At 36.2% G+C, this 16,235-nt stretch overlaps 1 protein-coding gene across 4 annotated transcripts; it reads right to left on the bottom strand.

Moving 5' to 3' along the window:
- Positions 1-37: 37 nt before the first annotated feature.
- Positions 38-14,417, bottom strand: LOC137403696 (general transcription factor IIE subunit 1-like). Of its 4 annotated transcripts, none has more exons than XM_068089702.1 (9): positions 14,343-14,417; positions 14,102-14,240; positions 12,788-13,197; positions 12,138-12,289; positions 10,659-10,775; positions 9,677-9,786; positions 8,441-8,562; positions 2,250-2,424; positions 38-461 (listed from the first exon to the last, which is right to left on the bottom strand). In XM_068089702.1, exons 3-9 carry the CDS (start codon positions 13,169-13,171, stop codon positions 292-294), a joined length of 1,230 nt encoding a protein of 409 aa, XP_067945803.1. In that variant the 5' UTR covers positions 13,172-13,197; positions 14,102-14,240; positions 14,343-14,417; the 3' UTR covers positions 38-291. The 4 variants fall into 4 exon arrangements, with proteins under 4 accessions (XP_067945803.1, XP_067945805.1, XP_067945804.1 ...); XM_068089701.1 differs by having other exon boundaries at positions 39-461; positions 12,788-13,181; XM_068089704.1 differs by lacking the exon at positions 14,102-14,240 and having other exon boundaries at positions 12,788-13,181.
- Between the last annotated feature and the right edge of the window lie 1,818 nt (positions 14,418-16,235).

Raw genomic sequence — 16,235 nt, forward strand, 5'->3', positions numbered from 1 at the left:
TCAAAATTTCAAAGTGTATATTGCTGTTGATAGCTGATAGTCTTGCACAAGATTTAGTCTTATTCCTCATTGTTTTATTTTAGTAAAAACAATTCTTATAAAAATACTAAACAGGCATTTCTGGCAACATCCACAAACTGACAAAACTCCATACATATGAAGATTCGTCACAAGTAGATTATAGATAGTTTACTTCTTAGCACAAGTTCATAGGCTACAGGTATTTGAAATTGGAGCTTTGCCGTCACAAAGCGAGACTTCTAGCAGGAATGTTCATGCAACCAGGAAATACTAGTCGTACATAGCGGAATATACATTCTGCGCCACCCGATTATAAGCTTCCCTCTGTTCATCGGTCATCTCATCCACAAGCTCTGCTGCCTCATGGAAAGCAACTTCCTTGTCACCAACTGCCACCATGATCTCTTCATCATCATCTGACTCCATCATGCGTGTTGCCTCTACAATACATACATTCTAGTTTTAATTGCTTTTAAGGGTGACAATAAGTTTCAGTGGAACATTTGGGTTGAAGGTTGACGCAATGAAAGGGAAATATGGCTTGAAGGTAGGAGTTGAAGGCATAGGCTTGGTTTGAGGGGGCGGAACTCAATAATTGTTTTAAATCTAGGAACCAAATCCATAGTGTAGCATTCATTAGTCTCATGCCTCCGGGCCAAGACATTTATTGACAGCGGCTTCTCTAGCAGTGAAGGTATTAAAAAAGGCAAACTCGTACAATGTGATAGCCCCTCTAGTTAGAAAGATGAATGGCATTTGAATGACATGTTGTTCTACTTATAGATGGGCTAAATATTTCATGTAAATACCTGGGAAGATGAGATGCAATAATGAAAATAAATAATTGATATAATTGATGAAATAATGAAAAATCAGTAAAAATAATTATTATGACATATTGGATGATAACAAAGATTCCTCTTGGATAATTTCTTATCGGCACCAGAAGCTCGGACAGAATTAACCGCTTTATGAAGTTCATGCAAAGGTGATTAGATCCAAGTTGACCAGTTCTAATAACAAACACATCGTTGGAAGTACATTTTTAAAACTAATTCATTTAATGTAAAATCTGTCCAATAAAATTGCAAATTATAGATATTTTCCATTAGTTTATTTTGATCGAAAAAATAAAATAGAATACCTAGCGTGTGACTCGATGTTTTAGCTGGATTTATTTTTTAACATACGATTTTCCATTTTTCACAATGAAGATTCCGCTAAGCTCATGGTAATACTAAAGCTTATTCAAACACACAACCTTGTGATCACGCGAGTCCCTGATGCATGGCCCAAGTTTTTGATCTTGTAAAAGTGAAACTACAGAGCTATGATCCCAGAGGATTTGTAGTTTATTTATGTACAGTAACAAACATACTAGCATCTTCAGCATTCACGGTTACTAAGCAACAGTAAGTGCCACTCGTAAACAGGTTGTGCCAAGCTCATTCTGTAATTTACAACCAAACTAGAATAGTCAGAGAATCTCCTCACTCTTTTCCAAGAGAGCATACACTCTCCTCACTCTTTTCCAAGAGAGCATACACTCTCCTCACTCTTTTCCAAGAGAGCATACACTCTCCTCACTCTTTTCCAAGAGAGCATACACTCTCCTCACTCTTTTCCAAGAGAGCATACACTCTCCTAACTCTTTTCCAAGAGCATACACTCTCCTCACTCTTTTCCAAGAGAGCATACACTCTCCCTCTTTTCCAAGAGAGCTCTCACACTCTCAGTAATAAATCGCTGACAGCTAACATAAACTTGGTTGTAAGGAAAACTCGACAAGCCTAATGTTTTCCCTAAATACAAGGAGAGTGGCATAAGATTCTAGTGGATAACTTTAGTTGGTCATATCAATTTCTTTAATTACGTGACTTAGGTTTTCTTCCACAGCCTCAAACATCGAGAAGATAGCCACCACATATTGTACTCATTGTATTAGTATTAAAAGTATTTGGAATAAAATTGCATGTGGTAATAAAAGTTCAGTGACTAGGAAGACTTTAAAACTCTTACGGCATCTATGATTAAACAGACGCTGACAAAAGAACCAATTTATTCCATTAAATCTGACAAATCCAACAACTAGTTTCTACACATGATTCAACAGGAAGTAGCTGAGCAACAAAAATGCTTTTACAAACCAAAATGATAAGATAAAAAGGTAGGAGAAAACAAAAGGCAGACACAAAGAGTGCTACAAGCCATCAGTGCTGACCACCTACCTGCACCGGGATTCACATCCTCCATGTCGCTATCATCACTCTTGTCACTTCCGGCACCGACAGCTGTCGGAGGCACCGATGATTTACTTTCATGTATAAGTAAGGTATTCATGATGCTCGAGTCAGCTTTGACCGTAGCGGCGCTAGACGGTTGATCGGCAGCACTTGCTGCTGCCTACATAATAAAGCCACGGACAGTTATGACTCACCTTGTGGAGATAATAACACCGGTTGAGAAGGGGTAGCCCAAGGTAACAATATTGAAACTGAATAGCTTTGGTCACACTTAGTTTTGGTTAGTTAGATGCAACTGAGTCTCGAGCTCACTTAAATAATCAAAGGTGTGACAGTGGCGAGCTTTAACAATTTTGCGTAAGCCTTTACGGAGTAGACAACTTAGTGAGAAGTAATTTCCTCATGAAACAAGGTACAGTTTTATTTGGTGTACTTCTGCGAGAAGAGTAGAAAAGGTCAATGAAAAAAGCGAGGTACCCTTGCTATAGTTATGTAGCCGACTATCCACTAAGTAAACTAACAAATCGGTGGTAGACGTACTATTGCTACGCCATGCTCTTCCGTTCCAAGTTTTGAAAAACTTTGGTTTAAATAGCCTAATACCTATTCACCAGGAAAGCAAATCCTACGAACAATATAATTCTGGGTGTACTGTTATTGTGCCTAATATCCCGGGTGCCAAGGAAGTCTATTGCTTACCATTGTTTGATGATACAAACAATATTATATCAATATACAACATATACACACACATATATAAATACTATCTGTGCCACCCGGCGTTGCCCGTGTAATAGAAGAGTATTTGGACAGAAAATTGATTTGTATTTAACATATTACAACATTTGCCATTCTAACTTTCAAACTACATACCCTATAATGAGAAAAGTTTTTTGTCTTATAAACAATGAGAAGTAGTGAGAGTTTTGCTATTAGCCAGTTTAATAATGTGAGCGCACAGCTTCTCTTGACGTGATGCTATGACCCGCGTCATACGTAAAGCAGTTAGGTATTGCCCTGATATAAGGCCTTATATTGGCAGACTAAAAATTCGACTTCCTTAGTTTAGTGGGCTAGGCGTAAGACTGGTGAACGGCTTGGTACGAGATCGAATCTTCTTCGGTACGGAATATTTATTCCAAGATTTTAAGACTTATAGCCGGATTTCCGACGGACTTTGAGAAATATAGTGAAGCTCGGCTAACTCGGCTAACTCGACCTTCACGGGACCGAGAGAAAGTGTTCGAGTTATCAGAGCGTTCAACTTATGAGAACAGTGTCACTTGTGCATGTAGTATTGTATTTATCAGTACATATACAAATTATATATAAATCAAAAGCATTGATTGCTTGTTGCAAGTTAAGGGACCTCTCATGTAATGTTTTAACAATTTATATCAGAAAGTATAAACATTTTCCTTTTATTACTTGAGATTCGTTTGTTTGTTTTAGGTGATGTGACTGCCAGGACGTTTTCAGATTAAAATAGGCAAAACCTGATCGCGGTTGAAACTCTCAGAAAAAAAGACATTTTTCTTTTGAGCGTTTTAACAAAAACCAGTTTTGCCGATTTTTCTTAAAGTTTATCTGAAGGTTACCTCGCTTCTCCTTGCTTGCGGAGGGCTATCCCCAAGCGGATATTTGGTAAAATTTGATTTTTTGCAGACCTATAAAAAAGTTGTTAACGAAAACATTTTGCCGATAGTGGTAATAATGGTGCCTAAGAACTACTAAAAGTTATTGTTTATCTCTATGGCTTGGAATAAAGTGATATTCTAAAGCGATAACAACCGTCTCAGTGGCCATTGGGCAAAAAACTGTTCGAGTTAACCAAGTTATGGTCGAGTTATCTAAAGCAATTTATCATTGCGTGGGAACGGACTGAACAAATCCGTTCAAGTTAACCATGTGATCGAGATATCCAAGGGCTAGTTATCCGAGTTTCACTGTATATATATAGATATACTAGCTGTGCTATCCGGAGTTACCCGGGTATTAAAATCTGCTTATAAACAATGAGAGGTAATGAGAGTTGTATGCCACTTGCTATTAGCCTGGCACATTGCCAATGGATAATTTGAGTAAGCTTACTAATAAGAGCTACCACTTGTCATGATGTAACGCCACCACGTTGCATGGTGACGGAAAGCAGTAGCGTATTTGTTCCCATATAACGACATATATCGCCTAATAAATCTATCAAGCTCGTATGGCTGAGTTGGTAAGGCATCGGACTAGTGAACCGGAGAGTCCGAGATCAAATCTTCTGCGGAATGGATTCTTTATTCCAAGACATTAATAGTTATAGCTGGATACACACAACCACAACAGATACACATACGACCAACTTCGAGAAATATATATATACTAAGTGCTTACTAGGGACTTATTACCTGGGCATTGCCCAGGTAATAATTTTTTGCACAAAAAATTTATTTTTTTTCAGCATATAATAACAGTTACTATTCCAACTTTCAAATTTCATATCATGAGAAAAATGTTTCGTGCAGGTCAAATAACTTAAGAAACAAAATAAAATTATAAAATTGTTTAAATGTAAATATGAAATAATTAGCAAGTAATAGCTAAATTACGTCTGGTTCGCTACAATTATGATAAAAAATGATTCGGTAATGATAGGATTAATATGAACTGAGAAAACAAAATAAAAATCTTTTATAGGTGGAATTAATAATAACAATTCATGCATACATGTAGAAGGGTGTGTATATAATAAAGGTTACTGTTCCAGCAAAAGCTATCCATCGAAACTTTGAATACGACAATACTGGTACCTCTCGATACTGGTCCAAATCCAAAAATGAGATATCGGACTGTCTTTGTCTGACTGAAAGGAGAGAGAATGTAGAGGCTATTGCTACTCAAGATAATACAATTGTCCGCGTGAAAAGTATTAGACTTTACCGATTTAGCAATTGATCTTTTCGAAAAACCGGAAATAGATATCACGAGAACACAAAAAACATTGTGTTTCATAGAGTTTCAATTAGTACGTCATTTAGCGTGTGCAATCCAGAAAAGGGTATAATTATGGTGTGTGATAAGAGCGATAGAATCGTAAGAACAGCGTTGCATGGTAGCTAAGTGCCCGGTTCAAAACTTGCGGTTGCAATCTTCAAGAGTTCACATCTATAGCCAATGGCCACATCTATCAAAAAATGACCTTTTAGATCCAAGATTTTAATAGCTGTAGCCGGACAGACCGAAGGACATACACACATACAGACACACCAACTTTGAGATTTATCTATACTATTTGTACTATCAGGCGTTGCCAGGAAAATAAAAAAGTCTTTGGACATAAAATTGATTTGTATTTAACATATAACAACATTTGCCATTCTAACTTTCAAACTACATATCATGAGAAAAGTCTTTGTGTAGTTGAAATAAATTAAGAGAGAAAATAAAAACAACTGTAAAAGTTTTCAAACTTTGTCAATCAACTAACTTCCAAACTTCATATCATGATGAAAATTTTTGTGAAGGTCAAATAAACTATAAAAAAAGTAAAACAATTATAAAAGGGTTTAAATGTAAATGTGAAATAATTAGCAAGTAATAGCTAAATTAAGTCTGTTTTGCTACAATTACAATAATAGCTGATTCGATAATGATACAATTAATACGAACTGAGAAAACAAAATAAAAATCCTGAATATGTTGAATTAACAATAACAATTCGTGCAAAGAAGTGTGTGTAGATAAAAAAAGGTTACTGTTCCACCAGAAGCTAAACATCAAAACTTTGAATACTATGATACTGGTACCTTTCGACACTGGTACAAATGTAAAAATGAGATATCGCACTGTCTTTGTCTGACCAAACAGAGAGAGAATGTCGAGGCTCTTCCTACATAGATAATATAATTGTCCCCATAGGAAGAAATGGCCTTGACCCCAAATATAGTAAGTGAACCTTACGAAACATATTTCTTAACAGGGGCACCATAATGCGTGGGCGCAATGCTAAAATAATTAGCGTGTGCATACGGTATACGGAATATGATAACGTCCTTGATCAAGATGCCTTATGTATCTCAGTGGTAAAGCGCCTGAATAAAAAACATGCAGATGCATTCGTCGTGAGTTCAAATCCATCAGAACGCAGAATTTTAAAATCCAAGATTTTAATCACACATCCGCACACATCCGCACACATCCTCACAACAACACATACGACTAACTTTGAGAATATATATATATATATAAATATATATTTCTTAAAGTTTGTTGTTTGTTTCCTGTCATCTGTCCTTCAGTATGTCTAACTATAATAGCTATTAAAACTTTGGAATTAAAATCCCACGTCCTGATGAATTTGAACTCACGGAGATTGCGTTTCCAAGTTTTTTAACCACGAGCTCCACTATTGAGCTACGCAAGGCATATTGATAAAAGACACTATCATATACCATATAGCTTATGCACACGCAAATGACGTATTATTTGAAACTTTATGAATTCTATTAACTCTATGAAACACGATGCTTTTTTGCATTTTAGTGAACTTCTATTTCCGGTTTTTTGTAAGGTTCCATTGCTAAATTGTGGTGATGGTCAATACTTTTCACGAGGAAAATTGTATTAGCTCGAGTAGGAATGGCCTCCACATTCTCTCACCGTTCGGTCAGACAAAGACAGTCCGATATACCAATTTTACATTTGCACTAGTGTCAAAAGGTACCAGTATCATCGTATTCAAAGTTTTGAGGGATAGCTTCTGCTGGAACAGTAACCTTTTTTATCCACACACACACTTCTATGCATGAATTGCTATTATTAATTCAACATATTCAGGATTTTTATTTTGTTTTTTCAGTTTGTATTAATTGTATTATTATTGAATCAACTTGTATTGTAATTGTAGCAAAACAGACTTACAGTTGTTTGACAAAGTTTAAAAAGCTTGCAGTTGTTTTTATTTTCTCTCTTAATTGATTTCAACTACTCAAAACACTTTTCTCATGTTATGTAGTTTGAAAGTTAAAATGGCAAATGTTGTTATATGTTAAATACAAATCAATTTTATGTCCAAAGACTTTTTTATTACCCGGGCAACGCCTGGTAGTACAGCTAGTATATATATATATACAACATGTATATATGTATATACAACATACATATATACAATATATTTATTATTTATATAGTAGTGATATATATATTGTATATATATTGATAGCAATATATATTGTATATATGTCTATATTTATCTAGAAAATATACAATATATATATTGTGTATATATATATATTGATAGCAATAAATATATTATATATATATCAATACTATATAAATAGCAATAGCGCGAAAGCCAGCAAGGCTTTATATCATTTTAATTTTTGTTTTGTTTTCAGCAAACTTAAATATCATGAGAAATCCTATTTTTAATTGTCTTAGAAATAAGAAAATGGCATAAATTTTTCACTATAGGCATTTGGACAAGTTATTGCGTAGACAGCAGTACACACGCAGCATTTGAACACACAACACATAAACTGACGGAGACCTATCTAACATTGGCTGTGACATGCATAAATATACAAATCTTATTATCATATAAAGTTCCTCATGTCACATTTCTTTTAAGAATGTCCTTTTAATCTTTCACTAGCGCTGTTCAAGTCTGCTATACACGAAAATGTTAACCATATCAAAATTAAACAGGAACTACGAAAAATAATGCTACTTTCTTAAGATAGTTATGACAATAACTGGATAATTTATTACAAAAAACGATGTTCAATTTATTTTGGCACTATCAGTGTTTAACCGGAAACTTTGTTTGTCCTAAATTCGTCTGTCAACTTCTAGCAAACTATCGACCCTCTGAATATCTTGGTTTAATCGCGATATGGCCAAACCTTTAGACAGCAAATTGTTGCTTTATCCTAGACAATTTTAAATCCAGAGACAAACCACTGCCCAATGCAAGTATGTCTACACAAAGGTCATCCACATTATATCAACACAAACACAACAAAAAGTTTAAAAAACTTTGCATAACGCACATTTCTATTAATGCAGAGCCATCTCTATGATAAGCTTTCATCTCGAAGGCTTTAAATTGCATTCGTGTAACAAATACTTTATTAGGGGCCTAAAACATAAAGAGCGTTGAATAAGCAATTCAACTAGTAAATAATTTGTACCTGCAAGGAAGTAAACGAGGAGTTGTCCACTCCATCTACTGTACTTTTGGTCAACCAAGAAGGTTGCTCTTTTCTTGTTTGCTTCGGAGCATTATCCAAAGCTTCATCGCCAACCTTCACATCTGTGCAAATATCCAAATGCGTATGCAATAAAAACACCGATATAAAATAAACTGATGGAACTCTTCCAATTCACCACTAGCAAATGTAGTGAAATCTTAAAGGTTGACTTGCAACAAAATTCACATTACACTTATTTGGTATCAAAAGGTTCACCATGTCTTACTCTGTTGTGTTGTAGGTGCCACATATGTGGAAAGGTGATTACAAGCTCTTAAAAGCTCAAAAACGAAAAGCCGCCGTAGATAGGAATCTCTTTATTTCTCTGACGTATTCATTACAGTTTGGTTATCGTCTTGTCACGTGATGTTCTCACGTGAATTGAAAGGCCAATAAAAATCTCGATATAAAACTTATCGTAGTACTAGTTTATGACAAACACTTCGGGCTTTACCGAAGACCCCGTATCAAATATAGATGCTCACTACTATACAGTTTTGTTTCGGCATTATTCAATCGCCAAGTCGTAATCTGATCATGTGACCCAATACTTCGCAAATAATTTTTGCAGCACTGTTCGATTATCACAAGTGACCAACAAGCTCGTCATGATTATCAGACAATTATATGGTACTCCTTCGAGCTAAGGTTAAAAAGTTTAACGATTTTTTACCGTAAGTTATAAGAATCAGTGCTAAAAGTGACAGCATTACAATGACGATAAAACAGACACGTAAGAACAATAGACATGGTTTTATTGAATGCGTGAAGTAAATTTGTGAAAATATTTCGACGAATAAAGTTGCATGAAAGTGTAAACAGAAACCATCCTGTAACAACTACGTCACATTTGAGCCGTTTTGGAAAGCGAATCCAAACTACGGCGGTCTCGTGTGGCTGCGATTAAATGTTCGTTTTTTGCTTTTAAGAGCTTGTAATCACATTCCCATAGATTTTGCACCTACAATACAACAGAGTAAGACATGGTGAATCTTATGATACCAAATAACTGTAATGTGAATGTTGTTGCAAGTCAACCTTTAACAAACCTCTACACACAACTATGACAACTCGCTTCAACTTGTCAGACTCATGTTGACAGGAAAGACTGCAAACGCTAATGTAAAATACACAAAATTTACAAGAGATTTTAATTTTCTTAAACAACCAACTCACCTATTTTGTGACTGTTCAAGTTGAAATCTACATTCTTAGTAGCATCTCCACTCCAAGTTCGTGGTCCAGACGTTGAAGTCTTGTCACCATTTTTAGCAGCTGTGTGTTTCCTGCAAATCAGATAATCAGATACATATATTATGCGCGTAAGTGCTTTTAGCAAGCTTTGCCATGAGCAATAAATGCAAAACTGACTTAAGTACAAAAGCACATAGAGTAAAAGTAAAAAAATGACAGAAAATACCGAGAATTGCTAAGCATAATGCAGGAAAACCATTGCCTAAATATTTCAGTGAATATTACAATTGGAGGTGTGAATCACCAGTAGAGTAGAATATGAGACAATGCCACAACATGCGAGACTCAAAACCATATACGCAATAGAGCACCTTTTTCCTGAATGGAAGTTTTAAGTAAACTACATGTTCTACTACTACCATCCCTCCATCCCAGTCCTTCTCTCTGCCTCTGTCTCTCTCCCCACTCCAGTCCTCCCCCTCCCTTCATCTCCATCTCTCTTTCTCCACCTCAGTTTCTCCCTTCACTCCAGTTTCACCCCTCCAACCTGGTACCAACCATACACCCCACTTCCTCCCTCTCTGCCGTAGTCACCCTCTTTCCGCCCTAGTCTCTCATCCTTCAGACACAATCTCTCTCCTTCTGCCCCGGCCCCTCTCTCCAATTCTCTCCCCTTCACAATAGTCTCTCCCTTGGCTCAAGTCCTCCCCTCTCTACCCCAGTCCTTCTCTTTTACCCAGTCCTCCCTCCCGGTTTAGTACTTTCCCACTACTTCACACAAACAAAGGTATTTCTTAACAAAAGTCATATTTATGCCTTCACAGAGCAATAATCTAGTCATACTTGTACATGTTTAAATAACCAGGTGAACATAGCAAAGCCAAGGATGGGGCGGCAAGTATGGTATGACGAGATGCAAGCTACACACGAGCTAGTATGATTAGACTCAGAAAATGGTGCATACTTATCAAGTCCAAGCTGTCTAATGTCAATGGGTGCAGGCTCCAGCACATTGTGGGACAGCTTGAACTTGTCACAAGTCCTCAGCAGGTCAAACAGCTTCTCTATCTGCTCATTGAATCTGTAGAACAGATCTTAGTAATTGCCTATTTTATATGCTATGAGAACTATGGGGATAGAGGATGCCCACAAAGTAGTCGTCAGTTTGAACTCGCAGATAGCAGACAACTCCCACAAATTTACAATCCTAGAAACAGAATGTTAGGTAAGAACTGGGAGATTGTGCTACAAATAGTTACCATTATCTGTATTTATTATCATTTCCATTATCTTTGCATAGACAATTTGTGTACTGATGGTATATCAGTGAAGAATACAAAGCAAAACGTGTTTATAGTAACCAGTAGTATTGCACCCGCTTTAAAGGTAAGATTGAAAAGCACAGTTGTTCTCCCGTCTGATCTTAGCCTGAGAAAAATTGGCTGGTGAGTTTAAATCTACTTCTGCCCACTTCCAGTTTAGATAAGATTGAGGAATTGTATCGTTATGTGCCTGATACCTTCTCAGTGTAATCTCTATGTTTCAAGTGGGTTGAACTGCTAGTCCATGGGAAATACTGAGGGCATTTTAATACATACCTAAAAATCGAAAATAGCTGCTGGCAGAAGATTAGTTTATAATAACACACTGGTCAAAATTTTTGATAATAAAAGCTCAGAAATAGACTCAGATAGTGATCCAGATTGGTACTTCTAATCTAAACATACACTCTAGGTGAGAGCCTACCGCTACTGCAAACAAAGAAAACCCACTCAATAACAATTGAATAAGATTGTACGCAATGAGGCCTATATTTCTGTGTAGCTATACAACCAAGCTTTATTGAAAAATGATATTGGCACTCACGTCAGTGGTGGAACAAAACCTACCTTCCTTCACTTCCATACATCTATGTACTCTGTACTAATATAATAACACCAAGTACACTTGAGGGGTGAGGGCTTGGCTCATCATAACAAAATTGGTGAAAATTGTCAGAAAATACCCTCACTAAATACATTGTTGTGAGTTATTTGTGTTCAGAGGTTGAAGAAGACTTGGAACCTGCCAGTGATAATGAAGGTGATCTATTAGTTTCCTCTGTTACCTTTGAACCATCATCTTTTTGCGAGAGTATGAAACACAACCTATTCACTATACATGTATTTGATTTCTGTTTTTCATTTTTATTTTGCAAGCTTGAAACTTTGAAATGATCTCATTTCAAAAAGAATCATGCCATTCAAATTGCTTTCACGTTTGATGGAAAGTTGTTGAGACAGTCGAGGGTCACGGGACCCGCTTGCGTATGCATGATTGTAAAAGAAAATGTAAAAATTAGAAAGAAACAGACAAAAGTAAAAACATAAAAAACATCTTAACATGAAAGCGACCCATGGTGGGACAAAAAAGTTGGGAAAGTGCTTATAAAGCTGTAACTTACTTAGCCACAAGAGCTCTGGCATCTCGAACAGGAGCAGATGACTGCTGCTCTTCCATCTCATTTCCACACATCATACAATTGAAGGTGCCGGTGTTCATGTCAAAAAGGTGATCAGCTTCGAGATCTGTATAAGTCTTCATACAGAGTGTGCACTAGAATAATAATACGGTCAGGCATTTGACTACTTCAATATACAATGTATATTATTTATCAACTCATACATAATGTAGAATTTGCTTTTATTTTAGCCTTGACACAATGCACTGACATATCAAGTAACTATTCACACTAGAACCCCGGTAGTCTAATGTGCTGTAAGAGATTGTCAGGCGTGCCAACCTAACACAGAGAATAAGCATCTGGGCAGTTGTTTTGAAATGCTGACATGTGGTCTATTTGTGTAGGTGTTAGGGTGTCTGTCTACCGAGCTGAATGTCATGAGTTGGAGTCTTGTTGAATGCATTATTTTATCTTAACTTTGACCCCTGGCTACAGATGGGCAGACTGATAGACACCGCTATTTCACCGTTATTATAGTGAAGACCGTCTTGACAAAAAAAACCTAGCTACATATAGAACCTCCAACTATATGACTGACATCTGTTCCCCTGATATTTGCAGTAGGTAAAGAAATAAAAAATGATACAAACTTTGAACGAGGCTCGGCTTGTCGAATCCCTCTCTTGTACTTCTAATTTTCGTCTCACATGATCTAATTTGTACTTGACAACATTAACAAAGCCTGTATAGTGTATGAAGTAATAGTTGTGCTTTGTTGTCTTTCCATCTGCGTCTGACTCCATCTTCATCCTCGTCTTAATAAATTGATCATTTTTAAGTCTTTTCAAAGAAACGCCCATTTGCTTTTTGTCAAGCTTGAGAAGCTCGCTAATGTCTTCCTCCTTCATACAAGCGTTGCGCAGGAGCATGTCTATAATCAGGGTCTCTTCTATTGTATAGAAACCTCGCATCACGAATTTAAGCAGCTTTCTTAGCGGGTCGGGCACCTCCGTCACAACCTCTGTCCCATCCATTAGGAGTTAGCTTGAAAGACCAAAAACTGCCAAAAATAGGTTTCAATATACTGAACATTTGTATTAGAAAACTTAGAAGAGAAGGTATTGCGAATGACTTTCTTGTTCATGCTATCATGCTTTTCAAGTCAAAAGACATTAAAGATGGCATGAGAAAGGCAATGAGGGTTACCAAATATAAAATAATGATAAAAAACAACAAAACAAACAACGAATAACTTCGGTATCTTATACAACCATCAATGGAAGTGCATATTGCTGTTTTTATCTAATGTCAGATCACACAATAAGTGCAATCAAAGGGATTACAATCTAAAACTGCAACTATGGTACTCTTAAGCCTGACAGTCTTCTTTGACATGTTACGCAACATGCAAACAGGACTAGATGTAAACATCTTCGGCTAGTGTTACACCAACCATTTTCCGATAACAAGAATGCAAATTACTTACAACACAGGCTTCCACTGACCGCCATTCACTTTCCTTCATCACCCTCTTCTAATAAACTAACTAGAAGATAATTACAAAGTTTCCATACAGCGATAGTGTGTCAGTGCCGAAGCACTACGTTGGGTCGACAAGCAGATCCTGTTTCCAAAGAGCGCTGTAGTAGAGTGACGGTTGTGCGATGCTTTATATCGAGAGTGTTTCGGCAACAAAAATTTCTGCCAAAGAAGCAACAGAAAGCAAGACCTGTGCGCCTAAGCAAATGCGAAGCCGTTGATCGTTAAGGCCACTTCCATGGCTCAAAGATGGCGCATTACACGGGTGTTTCGCTGTCAAACAGTGACATTTAATCACAACAAAATGAGACACGACTGTTTCCATGATGACATTGCAGCGCCATATGAGAGATGTGTCCCTACGCTGTCACTGTATGGAAACTTAGTTACTCATAAGTAGACAATTCCAAAAGAACCAGACTCACTTTTTGGAGTTCTTCAGAAGTATTTTTAGGAGTATCACGGTTCTATCTTCTAATTTCTGTGACTGACACGAAGAGGGATGACAGCCAGGTTTATGACTTTTCAAGTCTATATCTGTCCTGTACCCCTTCCTGTTACCTTCTAAACATCACTATATCACATAAACCATCAAACTGATGGCTCCACCATTTTGGCTTTTATGCAAAGATCAATCGCTCAAGTAATACCATATTTTCAACTCACAGAATAATGACAGCTCCAGTCTTCTTTTCAGCCAGCTTCATCAAAGAACTTCATTCTGGACTATCAGCCAGATCTATATTTGGGAAAAAATAGCTTGAGGTAGTAGCTGCTATACTTGACAACTTGCAAAAACTAAGCATTTGTTAGGAATGCTTAACATCAAGAAATTACTTGTTTGAATTTATTGTACTATCAGGCATCATTAATCGTAGTATTTCTTTATTCATATATTCTCCTTATTCAGCTGACCTTTGTCATATAATTTGTTTCATCATATATGTAATTTCTTGCATTATTAATCGACTTCATGAACCTTTTACTTCTAAATGCCAATTTATTTCTTTGACATCTGACAAGGACTAATAAAAATGTGAAAAAAGCGAACAATTGATTCACAAAGTAAACAGGGACAAAAAGTAATAAAAAGTAGCAAAATAAAAAATACGCTAAACGTCATACAAAAAGAGCCCTTGGACACAATGCATAACAAATAGATGCCGGCGGTTATGACATTCAAAGCAAAAACAGGCCACACAGTCATACCAGAGTCACAAGAAAACGCAAGAAAACAGTTAAGGTCTAAGGAGTTTAATGAAAGCATTGCAAATCTGTAATTCTCCAGAAATACATGACTTATCAAGGTTGTCCAAGTTTCAATGTACTCCGCCATTAGCTCCACTGGCATTAACTTCACATGTAACAATGTAAAAATACTTGTGGCAAAATAGAAACCTTGTTTGTTGTACAAAGTGAAACAAATTTCAAACTCACCATTGGTGGTGTAATGCTCGATGAGAGACCTACTCTAAATATCTCTAAGATTGTGATTGATGACAGATTGAATGATCTACTGTAGGAGTCTAAAATTATGATGACATAACACTCTGTCATTAGAGGACGTAGCGGTCCTACCTTGTATGCATTCTAGCTTGTAGCTTTGTAGGTGTTTATAGAAACAGAAACCTTTGCAGTTATTAAGAAACTGGCAGACTACCACTGTGACACTTCAGAAACATTGAAAATGGGCACTAAGTAGCATATATCAAGTAGCAGGCACTTGGGTGAGATCTGTTATGTAGCTGTCTTATAAAATGTTATTTGTTACTTCTTTTTATTCATAAATAACTGCACTTACATTATATTGATATTTTTAATCAAATATTACATGGAACACGTAATTAAAGACTGGACGTTTTTGTTTAAACGTTCAGATGGGTTTCATAATGTTGGACACGTTTTGAAAGGAATGTTTGTTGTCAACCTATAGAATTAAATTTTGACTACTATTGTTACTCTAATCATAAAGAAGCTGTACGACTATGATATCGCATTCAAGTACAGAAAATAAATCTTTAGACCTTGTTAGCAGAGAAATTATAACTTTGTGAATAACATGCTCACTAAAAATCCTTTACATTCATCTCAATGTCATATAACATACATATAATGGTCTTCATTTCATTAGAGAGTGATGCTCAGTAAACCATTAGGTCACTCTATTGATGTTTTGAAAGGTCTGCAAAAATTTCATTTGTAACAGCATTTGTACCAGGCCTAGTGGCTAGCAATATTACTGTAATCTATAAAGCTACTGTACTTACAATAGATATATAATATTATATAAAAAAACATTCAGATAATGTGCACTGATAGAAATGAGGATTGCAACAAAGTTGATGAGTTGAATGCAATAGGTGAAACTAGTTAATCACTTTTTGATCACAAAAACAATTGAAATCACTCAAGTTAAAGCAAGTGAATGACATGCTAAAACAATACTAGGACTATGGTAAATATTTTTAGCTATTTTTAGCATTTTTGCCATGCTGAGCAGAATCAATACAACAGAATGTAGTCTTATAAAAAAACACCCGAAAGAAAGTCTACTGAGAT

Source organism: Watersipora subatra, chromosome 9, assembly GCF_963576615.1.
Source record: "Watersipora subatra chromosome 9, tzWatSuba1.1, whole genome shotgun sequence".
In the NCBI taxonomy this organism is placed as follows: domain Eukaryota; kingdom Metazoa; phylum Bryozoa; class Gymnolaemata; order Cheilostomatida; family Watersiporidae; genus Watersipora; species Watersipora subatra.